The sequence below is a fragment of the Pediculus humanus genome, genomic scaffold (assembly GCF_000006295.1).
Source record: "Pediculus humanus corporis 1103172107471 genomic scaffold, whole genome shotgun sequence".
NCBI lineage: Eukaryota > Metazoa > Arthropoda > Insecta > Psocodea > Pediculidae > Pediculus > Pediculus humanus.
In genome coordinates this window covers 32,165-50,456 of record NW_002987089.1, presented here as the reverse complement: position 1 = coordinate 50,456, position 18,292 = coordinate 32,165, and the positions used below count along the sequence as shown (strand labels likewise).

The following is an 18,292-nucleotide window of genomic DNA, read 5'->3' as shown; positions in this document are numbered from 1 at the left end:
TTAAAAAATGAAAATTTTCATTCGAGTCGAAAATTACGCACGTTCGATATATCGAAATTTAATAACCCCACAATATTAACCGTCTCATCATTTTCAAAACAATAAAATTCGTAATAAAAAAAAAAAACCTTAACCCCCCCCCCGCTGCTTTCCACCCCACGTGACCGAACACCCCTAAACCTTAGCTTTACGACAACAACAAAAAGAAATTATTGTGTTATTTCCTCTTTATTTTACATCATCATTAATACGTCAACACCATCAAAAAAAAAAAAAAAAAAAAAAACAATCTAGCTTAATAAAATAAATAATAATAACTAAAAATACGGTATTAATGATGATAATGATAATAATAATAATAATAATAATAATAGAAACAAGAACGAGAACAACTGCAACACCAACGATGACCTCATTTAATCCGTTTCGAATTTAATAACCAAAAAAATCTCCGTTTGTTCAAGTGCAGAAAAAGTTTTTTGTAACCTTTGAACCCACCTCCCCCACCTCAAATATTCTTTTTAAATTTCATTTTCTTCGTGTACGACAACAGCGAGATGCAGAATAAAACGTTTCACCGTAACCGTCATCATCACTCATTATCGTTATCATTACTATTATTACTATCATCATCATCATCATCTTCCCCCTCCCCCCCCCCAATTTCCAATAATAATTAAAACTTTTTCCCTCTTATTTATTGAATAATAATAAATTATTATTATTATGGCGAAAAATTTTTCTTTTTTTTTATTAACAAAATTAATTGTTTAAAAATAACCGCGACCCTAACGAACTTTAACGAACGCCGCAACCCGAAAACATATAAAAAAAAAAACATAAACAAAACGTGTGTGTGTGCGTGCGTGTGCGTGTTGGTTGTGCGAACGTGTGTGCGTTCGTACGGGGAGTTTATATATTTAATTGTTATTTTATTTTTTCCTTTTCTCACACAGCACACGCACACACACCCTTTCACTTCCTCACTTTTTCACTCTCTCTGTCTCTCTCTTTCTCTCTCCTTCTTTTTCACTCTATCAAATAATAGTTTTCTTTTTTTTTCTGTTTTTGTTCGCGCCATCATGTTCACACTTACTCTCTTCCATTGTTCGTTTCCGTGATTTTTTTCGATAATTCGCTAATAAATTCCCTATATATGATCGGATCCATGTTCCTGTTCAACATGTACAATATCCACCAGTCTCCGACGTCCGTTTTCCGCGACACGGCTTTCGCAATGTCGAACGGAATCATTCTATTTCTACGGTGCAATATGTAGGGTCTCACGCTCGGAGCCGCCAATATGACGGCTCTGTATATCAACAGAGCCGAGAGCAGAGTCGCCAATATTATGTACCAAAACCACAGAAATATGTAGGTTTTCTCGTTGACTATGTTCAACGGGAGTATGCATAGCGAGTCATGGGTTTGTATGGATCCGGATGCACCGAATTTTTGAAACGTGCACTTGGTCACGCGGGGAAAAATGTACACCATGGGATCGAAACGATCTTCCTGTGGTTGATTGCTGAACGACATGACGCGAAGTCCGTAACTGAAAAATTCACCGTCGAAAAAATTGTTCATGAGTATGAGTTGTCCGATTATGTTGACGAGACAAAGGGCTTCGCAAAAGAAATATCGAAGAGCGTAGAGTTTGTGTCTCTGAAATTAAACAAGAGAAAGAAAAAAAATGGTAAGTTTGACGTGTATGCTCCGACGAATCTTCTGGAAACGTGCAGCAACTCTTATCAACTTGTACGCAATGGAAATTTTGTTTGTTTTTGTTTTTTCTCGATTCATTCTTTTTCTAGAAAACGATTCGTTGCCGTTAAGATAAAATCTTGATGAGGTTACACTGCTACGCATCATACCATTGGCAACTCTTCTCGAGGAGAATGAAAAAAGAAATTTTTGTTTGTTCGGTTGGTTGTTTGGTATTCGAAAAAATCTTGTTTCAAAATAATTTTCATTAAGTAACCAAAAAGATTACGTTAAGTGCATTTTCTCATAGTTTTTTTTATTTATTTATTTATTATGTGACAATCACGTGACGTGTGAAAATTCAAAACAAATCCTTTCTTTTCCATCACCATTCAAAAAGGGAGAGAAAGACGACGGGGGTTGAAATGAAAGGGGGATGCCCTGCACGGTTTGCCTACGCCTACCTGAATTCATTACCTGATTACTTTGTGCGTATGACGCAAACCACGTTTTAAAATTTAATTTTTTTTTTTTTTTTTTTTTTTAATATTTTTTTCCACCGAGAAAACATGCGTACGTGCGTACACGCACCCGAAAACTTTTCATTCTATCATTTACCTTGATATGTTTCAATAAATATTCCATGAGAACTTTTTTCTTTTTACATTTTTCCTCTTCTTGACACATTCCAACATTTAATCCCATAACAATCGTTCTGAGCAAACCTCCTTCCCATGCGTCCCACATCCATTTTGGCGTGTAGCAAAGGATGGCCTGAAAATAATAATAATAATAATAAAAATTCAATAAATTTCGAAAAAAAATGTCACTCCCTGCGTCACGCCATGATTTATTTAAATAACAAATCCTTTTAATTTATTTTTTCACTACCTTTCTTCCACACGGTAAAAAAGTAACTAGGTACAGCTTTTTGTCAAAAAAAAAAAATAATAATAATAATAATATTATTTATTTCAAGGTTTCGAAACCCAGTTTTTCTTGCATTTTCAAACGAATCCCCGAGTGCACTGAACTCGTCGGTTTTGTTTAAAAAAAAAAAAAAAAAAAAAAAAAAAAAAAATTGGTAAAAATTTTTCAAACCCAACGTGCTGCTCGGCTGGCTGTCAGGTATGAAAAAAAAAAAAAAGTTTATGAAACTTTTTTTTTGTGTTTCGTAAACTATTTTTCCGACCCGAAAGGTATTCTTTTAAAACTTTTTCACTACCCAGAGGTACGACCTCGTGCTCAACTGCCACTCAAAAAAAAAAAAAAAAAAAAAAAACAACAAAATGCCCTCAAGAGAAAATTATTATTAACAAAATAATTATATTTCACGCCAGGAACGGGGGAATCCAATTATATATGTACCTCATCCTCGTGCTCCCCTTTAGCCCCGAGGTACGTTTCTCCAAAGGCTAAAATAATAATAATAATAATAATGATGATAAAAACGAGTAAATTTTTCGTGTAAGATCGCGTGTGCATGCGTACATGCATGCACGCACGCACGCACGCACGCACGCACGTACGCACGCGCGATTCTTCGTAATTTTAAAACAAGTTTTTTTTTTTTTTTTTAAATAAAGTTTTTCCGCATTATTAAAAAAAAATTAATAGTTCACGGTGAAAATTTTTTTTTTTTTTTTTTCCCCCTCGAAAAAATTTGCCAAATCCTTCGCACAGGTACAAAAAAAAAAAAAAATTAAACGGGGCACTAGAATTGAAATTTCCGCTTTCCCATATCGAATTCCTCGAGGAAAAAAAAAATTTTTTTTCGTGACAAATGAGTGTAAACATTTGTGAGAAGTAAAAAAAATTGGAAAAAATTTCAAATGATAAAATATCGATTTTGGTAAATAAATAAATAAGTAAACAAACAAACAAACAAACGAATGAACTTAAACACAAAAAAAAAACCGTTTGTTACGTGAAAAAATAAAAAAAAAATTTCCAACGAGAAAACGTGGATGATGATGATGATGAAATGAACGTGATGAAGAGAGAGCAAAAAAAAAAAAATCATTTGATGTTTTTGTTTCCTCTTTCGTTCTTATTTTTTTTTCCGACGTGAAAAACAATCGTGGTGTCAGAAAATTCGCCGCCATTTTCACCGCCTTCTTTTTCAAAAGTAAAATTAAAACCAAAAAGCGAGGGGGCCTCCTTACAGGGAAAAAAAAAAAAATTCAACATTTCAACAAAAATTCTTTTTCTTTTCTTTTTGTATTTATTTTTATATTATTCTTCCCTCTCTCTCTCTCCCTCCCCTCCCCTCCCCCACGTTTACGCCATTTAAATCCAAATCGTTCGTTTCGTATATAAAAAAAAAAAAAACGTCGGCGGGTAAATTGTTCGAAACTAATTGCCACGGCTGCCAATACAAATTTTTCTTTCTTTCTTTTATTTTGTCTTTTAACGGAAATAATTAAATAACTGATGACGTCACACACACGCAAAATGAGTTCGTTTCGTAAACGAAAAAGGGAAAAAAATTTTTTTTTAAAACGAATTCCCGACAGCAGAAGATTAATAATGGGGGGGAGGGGGGGCATGAGATTATGAAAATAAATAAATAAATGTTTTGTTTGTTCGATTGTGAAATTCCAGGTGTCAGAACGACAGAAGTTTTCCTACACGGATAATTACTCTCGAATAAATGGTAAACATTTCGCAATTATTTACATCTTGATAATGTTTGTCTCTTGTTATTATCATCATCATCATCATGCGAACAAGTTTTCCTCTTCCTTCTCCCCACACACACACACACGAGAAAACCTTCAATTTAATAATTCGCCTTTGCTCTTTTTTTTTTCTTTTTTTCCTTTCTTTGTTTTTCCAGTCGTCCGACAAATAAATCCGAATGACTACCCCTCCCCTCATCTCCCCCCCCTCTCTCTCTCTCTCTCGTCGTACTACGAATGATGTAACAAATTAAAACTCACGTCGTAGTGCATTTGAAAAATACGCGGGTATCGTGAAAAATCCGACCGAGATAATTACCCGCCCGTGCACGCACACACACACGCACACAAAATCTCATTAATTTCCTCGGGGGATTTCATTTTTTCTAAAGAAAAATATCGTGGAACTAACAACAACAATGGCAACAGTAGATTTGAAAGTTTTCAACTCCGGATGCCTATTCGGAAAAAAGAAAGAAACGAAAAATACATTTTTTTTTTTTTTTTTTTTTTTGGCCTCGAGCGGTAGAATTTATAACCATTTGTGTACGCACACGCACACGCACAAACGTAAATTTTTAAAGTCATTCGTCTTGAACCACGACCGAATCCTTCATACCGAATCTCGATATTTCCTTTTCTAAAAAAATAAGTGCTCGCTAGAAAATTAATTCCTTGGGAGAAAAAAACAAAATGGCGCGTCAGCGTTTCCGCATCGATTCCTAATACTCATCTTCGCGTATTGCAACGGCACTTCGTATAAACTAAAACCTTAGAAGAAAAAAAAAAAGAAAATGGTGTCGTCATAGAGAAAAACACAAAAATACATTAGATGCGAGATGTAACAACGACACTCTCTCTCTCTCTCGTACCATTCGAAAACAGCATCCAAAAGATTCCAAAAAAAAAGGGTTCGTAAAATATACGAAAGAGAGAAAAAGAGAGAGAGAGAGAGAGAGATAGAGAAAAAAAAGAATTCTGAACACCCCCTCGAGGGCAGGCACGGTAATGAATATTTTTAATTATAGTGGTCGAAGGGCACACACAGAAATTGAGTAAATTGGAATTTGATTACAGTTTGTGGTTTTTCCAGATTTAAAACAAAACACACACACACACACGGGCGGGTTGGTTGGTTCTTCTCCAGTGAGTGACTAACCTGATTTTAATTCTAAGGTATTCTCTCTCTCTCTCCGTTTTATATTCCTAGAAATAATTCATAACCGAAAAAAAAAAAAAAAGGATAGAAAAAAACAAAAATGTTATTTAGGGGGCGGGCGGGGTTTCGAATGCCACAAATTTGTAAAATAAAAAAAGAGGCTCACATAATATTAAAAAAAAAAAAAAAAAAAAAGAAATAGAAAACCGAAAGAATCCAATTTTTTTTTTTTTTTTTTTTAAACCCTTCGCGTATCAATTGTCAAATCGAAAAATTAACGCGGCCTCCTACATTCGATGCAATCCCCTCCCTCCGCCCCCCGTTTTACTAAAAGCTCTTTCTTTTCTTTTCTTTCCTTTCCTTTCTTTGAGGTGTTGTTGTTGTCCTCCTCCCTAAAATTTTTTCGACATTCGCAATACAAACAACCTCTGCTGCTCTTTTCATGGCGATTTCATCAAAAAAAAATTTTAAACCCAAGCATGCATGACTCCCTCTCTCCCCCCCCCCACGAACACTTACAAACGCAAATTATAACCTCAAATCTAATCGTCCATCTTTCTCTCTCTCTCTCTTTTCCCACCTTCTCTCATCGGTAATCGGATAATCGCATTAAATTTTAATTAATTTGACTTTGATTTTTGTCCTTTTCTCTCGTCAAACGTAAAGTTTAAATTTGTAAAAATTCTCAAGTAAAAATTTAAGCGAGTTTAAGGTCCGAAATAAAAAAAAAAAAAAAAGAGAAAGAAAAAAAAAGAAAAGAAAACTACCTGAAAAAATAAGTTCAAATGACAAAAAAAAAAAAAACCTGTTTTTATTTTTAGAAATTTTTTCCTCCTTTTTGCTTCGATAAAATATTCAGAGCATTTTCTATTTATTTTTCTTTTTTTCTTTTATTTACTTTTATTAAGACGACAGGTAATAAATTTTTATCTTGGGAGTTACAATACCCATTCAAAATGGCAACTTTTAAAAAATTTTTTAATTTCGATTCGTTTTCTTCCACACTTCCACACACGAGACGACGATCGTCGTGATAAAATTAATCACGAATTAAAAAATCGTCGCCGACGACGACGACGACGACGACTCTTATACGTGTTTAAAAATTATCACGAACGAAAAAAATCCACCGCCCCCCCCCTTACTTCATCCCCCCACGAAATTAATTATAGAAAATTTTTGTCAGAAGGAGACCTGACGCACTATCACCCAAATAGAACCAACAACACGACAGTCGTCGTTTCATTCGTACATTTCATTTCTTTTATCATTGTAACTGATAATAATTATTACGTCAGAGAGAAATCATAATTTTACAAACTTCCAGCGGGGATACGGAAGCCACCCCTCCTTACCCCCCCCCCTTAAAGATTATTTCACGGAAACGAACTTGAAAACGTCAAATCCTCCATTGTTAAAAAAAATTCAATAAGATAATGAAAGAAATTGAAGGTCCAACACCAAAGGAAGTAACAATTCTTCAACGAAAACGACAAATAAAAAAAAAACCTTTTCTCACCCCCTTCTCTCCCTCCTTCTCCCTCCCCCACGTTTAACCAGTTTCCAGTCAAACATTTCTCCATAATAAAAAATAAAAAAAAAAAAACAAAAATTTTAATGCGTGTAATAATCGTATTTTTTCAACTGTATCATTAAATAATTATTTAATTACTTTATTTGACGTTTACGAGTCATTCAAAATAAAAAATAGTTATAATAATAATAATAATAATAATAATAATAATAATAATAATAACGACAACATTGTAGTAAATTTTAGTGAGAGAGGGAAAGAGAGAGAAAGAGAGAGAGAGAGAGAGAGAAAAGTCAAACGTCTGGAGCATTGAAAAACCTCCTATAACCTTCACGCTTAATTTAATTCTTATGAGGTCAAAAAAAAATTTTCACATCCTTTTCTTTTTCCTTTTCCTCTTCGTTCGTACGTAAGTAAAGTCATTGAACGTAAGTGAGGACCTCATACAAAGAAATGAAAGGAGGAAAAGAAAAAAGGAAAAGAAAGGAAACAATGGGAGACAAGGAGTTGAAATATTTTTTTAAAAAGGAAGGCACACAACACCGTCACAGAGTTTTTTTTTTTTTTTTGTTCAAACACGGGAGCAAACGTGAAAAGACACGTGTGATGATGATAATAATAATAATAATAAAAGTCTCGGTCCTCCTCCTAAAAATGATTTTTAAATAACAAAAGGAGAAAAATTTGAAATTGTTTTCATAAAACAAAAGCGGATTTTTTCGCTCCCCAAACTTTCTCTTGCTCCTTTTTTGAGGAGACATTTGTAAACACCTTTTCAAAGACTATTTTCCTCCAGTGTATCGACAACACCATCTTTCTAGAAACCTTCTTCTAACCAAACCGCGCTCTCTCATCAATCACAATTTTCGGGTAAAATTACTCTCAACAAATTACTATCGCGGTGAAGATTGGGGGGGGTCGGAGGAGAGGAGGGGGAAGAGGAGTGATTTGTCTTCGTCAAGGTCGGGTGTTGTAATTACGTTTAATGTCATTCGAATTTTAAAATGTTGCATTTAAATGTGTAAATAATTGTACGCAGCATCCCTCATTTAATGTATATCTTTTCACTCCGTTTTTTTTTTTTAAAGATTCGAATAAAAAAAGATGAAACATAAAAACAGGTAAGTGAAAGAGAGATAGATAGATAGATAGACTCGCTTCAACAAAAAACACAATTTTACACAATTTTTTCCCTTTTCCGCTAATGATGGCGAACGAATAAAAACAAGTTTGAGTAAATTTAAATTGCGAGATGAAAGAATGAATCTGACATGTCACGATACACGCTAATCACTGCTTTTTACATTGTTTAACAAAAAGAACAAAAAAAAAAAGGGAATATAAAGAGAGATAGAGAAAGAGAGAGAGAGAGAGAAGTCAAATTTTCCACGAGAAACGTTTCGGAGCAAAGTACTACTACTACTACTACTAAAAAACTTATCAGGTTTTTATTGCCTTGTGTACGCCACCACCACCACCACAATGGTTCACGTTGATAATTGCTTCAACTGGCCTGAAAAAAACACGACGGAGAAGCTATAAAACGATTCTATATTCGGATCCGTATGGAAAAGTCGACGTTTTTAAAAAAAAACGCCCCTCGCAGCCATGTCAACTTTCCAAAGAAGTTTAATTTTTTTTTTTTTTGTGGGAGGAAAGGGGAGGCCGAGGGGGGTATAAATCAATGAGCCATAAACGAGTATGCGAGCGTTGTGTTAAGCAAACGGTTAATTTAATAGTCTGGGTCGTACCTATCGCCCTATTTCACTTCCGCTCCGAAATTTTTTTTTACCTATGAATTAAAAAGCGAACAAATAAAATCGGAAGTTTCCACAAAATACTTCATTAAAATTAATAAAAAAAAAAAGAAAAACAGGAAATGAACAAACACGCGATCGAATTGAAACTGCAACAACCACAACAACAACAACAACAAAAAGTGAAAATCAAATGGAAAATGTGACACAAACGACGAAAAAAGGTACTTTTTTTTTTAAGGTATCGAGTGAAAGTTCTGTGAACGCACTTGACCTTATACAAATAAGAAAAAAAACCTGTTTTTCACTTCGGAAGCGCTCGTCCACTTTTCAACGGTGGTGTAAACGCAACAAAATACAAGTTCAAGTCATTGAATCAAACGTAAAACAAAAAAAGAGAGAGAGAGAGAGAAAAAGAAAAAGCTCTTCAGAATTGTAATTAACAATTAATAAGTTGTAAGTAGCCAATAATAATAATTATTATTGTTTAACCACAGGTTGTTATATTGTTGTAAACATTTTCTAAATGCAAGCCCACACGCACACCCATTTTCACAAACATTTATCATCATGCAGCACATTCATGTTTCCAAGGAGGAGGAGGAGGAGGAGGAGGAAAAAAAAGACGTCAGTCTACGGTGAAACCCACAAAATGATAGTTTAGAACGCGTAAACAACTCGTGATTTCCGATTTGGAAAAAAATGAGAAAAAAAAATACGAATGATAAATGAAGAAATTGGTAATTAAGCAAAATAATTAACATCAACCTACAACCTGGAATTATTATTATTATTATTATTATTATTAATTTAAATGATTGACTGGTCCAAATTGTATTTTTTCTTACCTGGAAGAACAAGACGAAACACACCCACTGATAATAGCTGTGATATTTTTTCGGTCCGCCCCCGAATTCATTGTCAACACCAGGATGAGCAACTTCGAACCCGACCTGACGTCTGAACGCGTCCGGCATGGTGAAAGTCGACGTAATCCAACAGTATGTGTTCACGGGATGTGTGGGCACTCCTTTCACTATACAACTGATTGGATTTCCCACGAACTGATTTGCCGTTATTATGACGGAAAACGCCATGAGGAGAACGGTCGTGAACACGTTGTGTATTCGAAAAATGGCATTGTCCGTGACAATGTCCTGCCATTTCAAATAATCCTTCAAGTTTCCGAGTAACTTATACATGATTGTCGTCGATTGTTTTTATTTGCTTAAGAGCACGTCATCGGTTCACTAAACATTAGTAGGTGCCACTTTTACGGCATCCTCTTGTCCTCTAATCACTTATTACAATTTTCTTTTCTCGGACGACGGCTTCCTCTCTTCCACCCAAAACATCTTCAGTTTACCTTTAACAAATTAAAAAAAAAAAAAGTAAAAAATACAAAAAAAATAAAAATAAAAAAAAAAACATTCGTTAACTTCACAACACTCAAGTTCGACTAGCCTACGAGGCAACAAAATAATTCGGTCCGTGCTTGTTTACTATGTGAACGTAGAAAAAAACGATGACTTTAATTACACGTAAGTTAACCATAGGTGAAACGCGTTATCTATTTCTAAAACTTATTCAGTCATCTGCGTGAAAAACCTGACGGAGAGTAAGTTTAGCATGAGCAACAAGACGACGAAATTTAAATTGACCACCGCGTACGCTAAGCTAAACACGGAAAAAATTAACTTACAAAAATTAAAAAACCGTTCCAGCGTTTGAATCTTAAGTTAAATATGGCCACGATAGTTATAGTTCAGTCAAAACCACGTAATCAAAAAAGCCTGCCACAAAATATACCTAAAAAAAAAAAAAAATTCCGCTTGTGTTTGACTTTAGGAAAATAAAAAATATAAAACCGAATGAAACCTGCATATATATGCAAGAAAGCAACAAGTCGAATGGAATTCGATAGTTTATCGGACTCGTTTTCCGAGTTTGGTTAATCACAATTTTTTTTTTTTTTTTATATATATATTTTATTTTATCTTTTTCTTTAACAAGTAGTTATCTCGGTCTGTTTTAGGTCATTATTATTATTATTATTATTACTTTTTTTTATCATCAGTCTCCCAAGGTTCAGCAGGTACATTCAATCTAAATAGCCCTTAACATTAGAATAAAAACTTCCCGCCCAATTTTTTTGTTTATTTTTATTTTTCCAACAACAACAACAACAACAACATATAACGTACATTTTTTTATTCGGAAAGTATTCACGGCAAACGGCAAACGGCAAACGATTTTAAAATGCTTTTAAGGGAGTCAAATTTATTACTGGAAAAATTCTAATTGCTTTTCCCTTTGGAAAAAAACAATTAAACAAACAAGTTATCACCCAAACGTTTGTCAACTTTTACATTTATTTTTATTATTATTATTATTATTACTTAAATAAATATTCTCAGCTTTCATTTAAAAAAAAAAAGAAACAAAATGTCACTTCCGCCATAATCTTCCTTCCATTTTAAATAAAAAAGAGCAAAAGAGACACAAGATGGTGTGAAGTATTCCTTACAAGTATTTTTTTCAATAATTAGCAGTCGATTACTAAACAATCACACCATTTCATTTTCCTTTAAAACAAACAAACAAACAAACAATCAAACAATTTTTTAACCAATTATTAATTATATTTAATTTTAACACACAATCGTTATTAAATTAAAAACCTTGTGGAAAAAAAAATAAAATAAAAACACAAATTTTTTCCCCCTCCTCCCCTCCCCCCCCAAATGGTTTACAATTTAATATGGAAGAAGAAGAAGAAGAAGAAGAAGAAGGAGGAGGGGATCGATTTTATTAATTACATACAAAAAAAATTCATTTCCGATCGTTTTTTAAATTTCACAACTAAAAAAAAAAAAAAATGGCGAATTAAATATGGCGTCCTTACGAAAAAATAAAACCTATAGGTAAAAAAATTATTATTATTATTATTATTATTATTATTATTATTTCTTACATTCGTGTGGTTTCTTTTTCATCGTTCGATGGTTTCAACAAGAACCAGAAAAACAAAAAAAAAAATTTTAATTTAACAAAAAAAAAAGGAATGAAAATCAAATCGTGAGAGGGCAAGGATAGAAAAATAAAAATTCGTGAACGTACAAGTCCGTAGCAAAAATTTTTTAACCTCCGTAAATTTACAATAATAATAATAATAATATGTAATGAAAGTAATTAATGGCAAAAGCATTACAAAAAAAAAAAAATTTATTACGAGGTTGTTTTGTTAGAAAACAACAACCGAAAGCCATTTCACATAATAATAATAATAATAATTTTCTTTTCTGTTACGAACGACGACGTATATATAATAACTTGCAATTTTTTTTTTTTTTTTTTTTTAATTCATGCCTAAAAACAAAATGCCTTACGCAAACAAAACAAAAAATTTAAAAAAAAAGTTTTCAATTTCCTCCTTTTTCTTTAAATGTTAATAATAATAATAAATAAACGAGGAGGAAAGAACGACGTTCGTAATTCGAAACGAATAAAAAAAAAAAAAAAAGAAAAAAATTTATTTAACGCTTAATGTGAACGTGTATACTTAATTTGTCACACACACACACACACACACACACACACACACACACACACACACACACACACACATACGTCACTTCACATTATAAAAACGATATTCGGTTAATAATAATTTATCGTTCGTCTTCTTACACGACGCTTTCGTGTAACTGCCAGTAAGTAAAAGGTCAACAAAATTATTACAAATTATTTTAAATATTACAACTGACGCCACATTTCCCTCGTTAAATGTCCCCCCTCTCTCTCCCTCTCTTCCTCCCCCTTCCTCATCCCTTTAACAAGACGTCGACAAGCGGCAAAAAAAAAGAATAAGAAATTTGTATTATTTTTCTTACTCTATGACTTTTCTAAATTTTTATTTGTCTTTTCCCAATCGTCTGTGTAACGGCTAAATGGAGACGTTAAAAAAATGAAAATTTTTATTATGAGCATCAAACAACTCTTAATTTCAAGTCAATTAAAAATTACGACGACCAATCACAAAAAAAATTAATAAATAACGATACGATTAATTAAAATTCTCAACATTTTCATAAAAAACCAACAAAAAAAAAAAAAAATAAAAATTTCAAATTTTTTTTTTAAACTTTAATGACATAAATAAAATATTTAATGAGTTTTCAATTCAACGTCATTATGATTTTATCATCACGCTAATTATTATTATTATATATATGTACAAATATCCACACTAATTATAAACAAACAAATAGTTTTTAGTTAGAAGCCTAAACTCAAACAATTCATTTCCATCCATTATTCGAATGAAATAGTTTTTTTGATAGTTTTCAATAGAATGATATCAAGTACATTAACCACATAAAGAATTATAATAAATTTTTTGATGAAAATGTTTTTTTGAAAAAGCAAAAATGAATAAAAGATGATATGAAAACATAGTAGTCGAATGTGAAATAAATTTTTACTCGGAATGAATAACAACAAACATTCGAATGTCCATTCGTTAGAAGAAACTTAAATTTTCTCGATAAAATCAAACCCCCTTGCTGTGTTTTTTTATTAATTTGTTAATTAATATAATTTACAATCAATCTCATGTTTAATTTAATGATATTTTCAATATTTGAACAATTCGAATAACATAAATATTATCTCAACAACAACAACAACAACAACAATCAATTACTACCTGCAAAGACATGAAAAATTTTTAATTTAAATTGACTAAATTCAATATAAATATAACTTTGTATATAATTATTCAAAGTTCATACCTGAATGTGTAATTTCGTCCAAATCGAATGCTAATTAAAAAAATTTATAATAATGATGATGATAATAAGTTGTTATAATTACTGCTGTTTTACATTATTATAAATTAAATTTTACTCACTAAAATATTATTTTAATGTGTGTGTGTGTGTGTGTGTGTGTAAATGTCTCTTTTTGTTTTGTGCATGTAATAATAATATAAATAAAGAAAAACTTTGTTGCGTAATTAAGGATTAAATTATTCAAAACAAAAAACAAAAACTAAATTGAACTTTAGAATAAATAATAATTAATTCACGAGACAAACAAAAGAATTATTATTAGAAAAAAACCGTTAAGTAATAATAATAATAATGACAACGTTTGCAATTTTAAAAAGTATTTGTCGTTTAGTTTAAATTGTTTAATAATATTTTACAGTCAATAGAAAAAAAAAAAAAAAAGTTAAATTTTTTTAATATTTTTGTGTTTTCATTATCGTCCGTTACTTTTTAAAAAAAAAAAAAACAAAATGTCGCGTTGTATTAATCTCCTGATTACTTTCTACACTTTGACAACAACTTTTTTATAAAACTCGTATAAAAAACAGAAGATGATTGTAACTGTTTTTTATATTTAAGTCTAAATTATAAATAAAAAAAATTTGATTATTCGTTTGAGAAAAAAAAAAAAAATGGGGCACATACCCACTAATTTACATCCGCGTGCAATTTCCCTAAAAGCGGCACAGATTTACTTTTTTTTTTTTTCTTTTCTTTTCTTTTCTTTTCTTTTTCGAATTCTAAAGCTTTTACTCCTTTAAAAACCAGATTTTTAATACCAACTTCACCGTGAATATAACCTTGAGATGAAAATACTATAAAAAAAAATAAAATACAACAACTTTCCTTATTCGTTACGTTTGTTTTGCCCTCAAGCACTCACTGCATTTCGAAATTCTTCATATATCAACTTAGTCGGACCGTTCTTCGAGCCACGTTCGTAGAGAAATAAATTTTTTTTTAATTGTCACACCGTTAAATGATTTATCCGACAACGTTGTAAAACATTACAAAACCAATCTTTTCAAAATAAACAAAAATTCATTTTAAAAAATACGAAAGACGCATTATGAAACGTGTTCGCGAATAAAAATTACGTCTTTTAAAAATTCTTTTTTACATTTGACGTTGTGTTTTTTAAAAAAATGATTTTCCATCACTAATTCGTAACCGTTGAAAATGTTTTCTTAAATTACGATGCATTTCCCTTCGGGAGTGGGCTAGCTTCTCCACTTTCTTTTTAAATATGTTAACTGTCATAAGCTAAACATTAAATGTTGAAATAATACTGTTGCAGCCTCTAATATAATCTCAAAACAGGGTATCATTTTTAACCGCCTTGGTAAAATTGAATTTTTTTATAATAAAAACTTTTTATAAAAAATAATAATAATAATGGAGAAAAAAAAACCTAATTTAAAAAAATAAAAAGTAAATAATAGTAATAATGTTTCACGTGAATAAATACCAAAAAAGAAATAAGTTTTTTACATTAAAAAAACAAAAATTTATTTTGACAATTTATATATGAATTTATATTAGAAAACTAATTTTTGTAACAAAATGCCGGCATTTTTTAAAAAAAAAAAAAAAAGGTTTTTGTACACTCCATTCTGACATGAGCAGATGTTTTAATTTTTTTTTAAACATAATTTTAATCATTATTATATATATATACATCTGCCATAAAATTTTCTAACACAAATGTTTGTAAATCATTATTATAAATAAAAATTTTTAACCACGTGGGTTTTTGTCGTATCTTTACAATGACGTTTTCCTTCTTCCCCGATAACCTAAATTGTATTTTTTTTTTTTAAATTTTTTGTAACGTTTTTGAAACATAATTGCAAACATGGACTATAACTAAGTCTGATTCGAAAATCAGATAAATTAATACGACACGATTTTTTTCGTTATTATTCAATTACGACAAAACAAAATTTAACAAACGATTTATATCAATTATGATGACGTAACTAAAAAACAGCGTGTACGTTATTCTTGTTACACGAACAAAAGTTATTATTTTTTTTTTTTTTACATGAACTTGAAATTCGAATTTTATCGTTTTTTTTTTGTTGTTTTTGTTGTGTTTGTTGTTGTTATTGATAATTATTATATAAAATTGTTAACTTGGTGACGAAAATTTTATTATGACAATCAAGAAATTTCTCTTAAAGGTATGAATAATTAAATTTTTATCTTATTTAAATTTGGTGTGTCACAAACACAAAAGAGCAATACAAATAACTTGGGAAGATTTTCAATTATCTTTCTTTTTCTATTACATCTTGTTTGCTAGTTCTTCTTCTTCTTCTATAGTATGCTGTTTGCTAATTCTTCTTTTATAATATGTTGTTTGCTAGTTCTTCATCTTCTATAGTATGTTGTTTGCAAGTTCTTCATCTTCTATAATATGTTGTTTGCTAGTTCTTCTTCTTCTATAATATGTTGTTTGCTAGTTCTTCTTCTGTAGTATGTTCTCTAGTTCTTCTTCTTTTATAATATGTTGTTTGCTAGTTCTTCATCTTCTATAGTATGTTGTTTGCTAGTTCTTCTTCTTCTATAATATGTTGTTTGGTAGTTCTTCATCTTCTATAATATCTTGTTTGCAAGTTCTTCTTCTTCTTCTTCTTTTCCTATAATATCTTGTATGCAAGTTCTACTTGTTCTTGTCTAATTTCAAAATGGCTGCTATACACCTCACATTTTAAAAGTTGCAACATTTTATTTCCTGACCCCCTGAAGTGTTGCATCATTATTCTTCATCTTTTGCACTAAACTTCTTTCTTTTTTGCCATGATACCTCATATCATTCATGAGTATCTAATGAGTAAATAAATACTTTAAGAGAAAATTTATAAAATTTTGTTTTATTTTAAATTCAGGTCATGGCTTTTGATTTTATTTTATTTAAAATGTATATAAATACATAATAACACTTATAATGGCTTTCACTAATTCAAATGTAATTTACTAAAATATAAATCTACCAATTTATTTATTTCTTTCTTTCTTTTATTACAATCAAATTTCTATATTCTTGTCTTTTATAAGATGTGTGTGTGGGGGAGGGGTCACGTGACACACACACACACACACACACACACAGACACATTTTGAAAAGTTGAATAATATATTATAACTGTTTTTGTGTTTGTGACTTTTTTTTCATTACAATAATACATTGAATGTTATTATTATTTTTTATTTGATTTTGAATCATTCATTTGATTCATTGTTTTCTTATAAAATAGTTTTTTAAAATGTATGAAATTAAACTTATCTGACCCTGGCATGGTTTATTGCTACATCATCATCATCATCATCAACATCAACATCATAATCATCATTAGCTACTGAAAGTGACGTTGTAATTCATTGTCATAGACGTTTACCAGATTAATATCCGGTATGGTAACCAAAAATTGTTATCATCTGACTAATAAACAACACTTAAAGAAGTAGTGATGATGGTGGTGATGGTGATGGTGATGGTAGTGGTGGTACCTAAGTTAACTTACCACAAAAAATTTTCTTTTTAAATCTGACTGTTATTGGAATATCAATTCATCATTCATTCATTCATTCATTCACTCATTATAATTTTCCAGTAATTAAAAACTTTTAATTAAGAATTTGGGTTATTTTTAATGTAAAAACAAACAATTCAACATTGATTTTATATTAATGAACATGTTTCTTTGGAATGTTTTACTGTTGTTCCTGTTGATGAAAATTTATTTTGAATTTCTTAATTTAGTTTCCCTCTCTCTCTCTCTCTCTTTCCTGGCATTATTATTTAATATTTATAATTTTAATTGATTGAAACTATGAAACTAAACCTTGTTTAAAAAATTTTTTTATTTAATTAAAATTATTTATGGAATAAAATAACGAATCGAAAAAAAAAAAAAAAAATGGTTGGCACATTTCATTTATGGTTCATTAAGAAAAAAAAAATTTTTTTATTCTCTTTAAAAAAAATACGTTAAGTAGGACAATCATGTGTTAAACATTACAAGGACAGCTAGAAAAATATTGTTTATAAAAACCACATTGTAGTAAATAATAATGATAATAATGCATTTAATTTTAAATTTAAGTGACTTGTATGTATGTGTGTGTTTATGTGCAACCTTTCATTATTAATTCTAACCTTGAAATTCTCATAACCCTTTTTTTTATGTTATTTAACACATTAACGACCTTTTTTTCTTTAATACTTACATAAATTTGGAATTTTTTTGAGGAAAAAGTTAAAATCGGGTTCGACGGTTCTCACGATTAAAATAACATTAAATTTATTTATTTTTTTTGAAATCGTTTAATACGTTGTAACGTTTTCAACGTGGAATTAGAAAAACGACACATAGTTTTTCTTACATTTATCTAAATTATTTAAACTTCGAACCGTAACGATAAGTAAAGAAACAAAACAAATAACTCGAATACAAAAAAAAAAGAAAAACATAAAGAAAAAAAGAAAAGTTACCTGCTAAACTTTAAACAACAATAACAACAACAACAAAAAAACAATAAATTAACTGCGATTTCAAAAAAAAAATAATAATAATAATAACAACAATGTTTTTTAAATAAACTAAATGATAATAATAATA

General features: G+C 30.5%; 1 protein-coding gene across 1 annotated transcript; it reads right to left on the bottom strand.

The window, feature by feature from the left end:
• Nucleotides 1-1,092: 1,092 nt before the first annotated feature.
• On the bottom strand, nt 1,093-10,037 carry Phum_PHUM124400 (Innexin inx1, putative; the record flags this gene model as incomplete). The annotated part of the gene is made up of 3 exons (XM_002424221.1): nt 1,093-1,665; nt 2,323-2,478; nt 9,684-10,037. 3 exons carry the CDS (start codon nt 10,035-10,037, stop codon nt 1,093-1,095), a joined length of 1,083 nt encoding a protein of 360 aa, XP_002424266.1.
• Between the last annotated feature and the right edge of the window lie 8,255 nt (nt 10,038-18,292).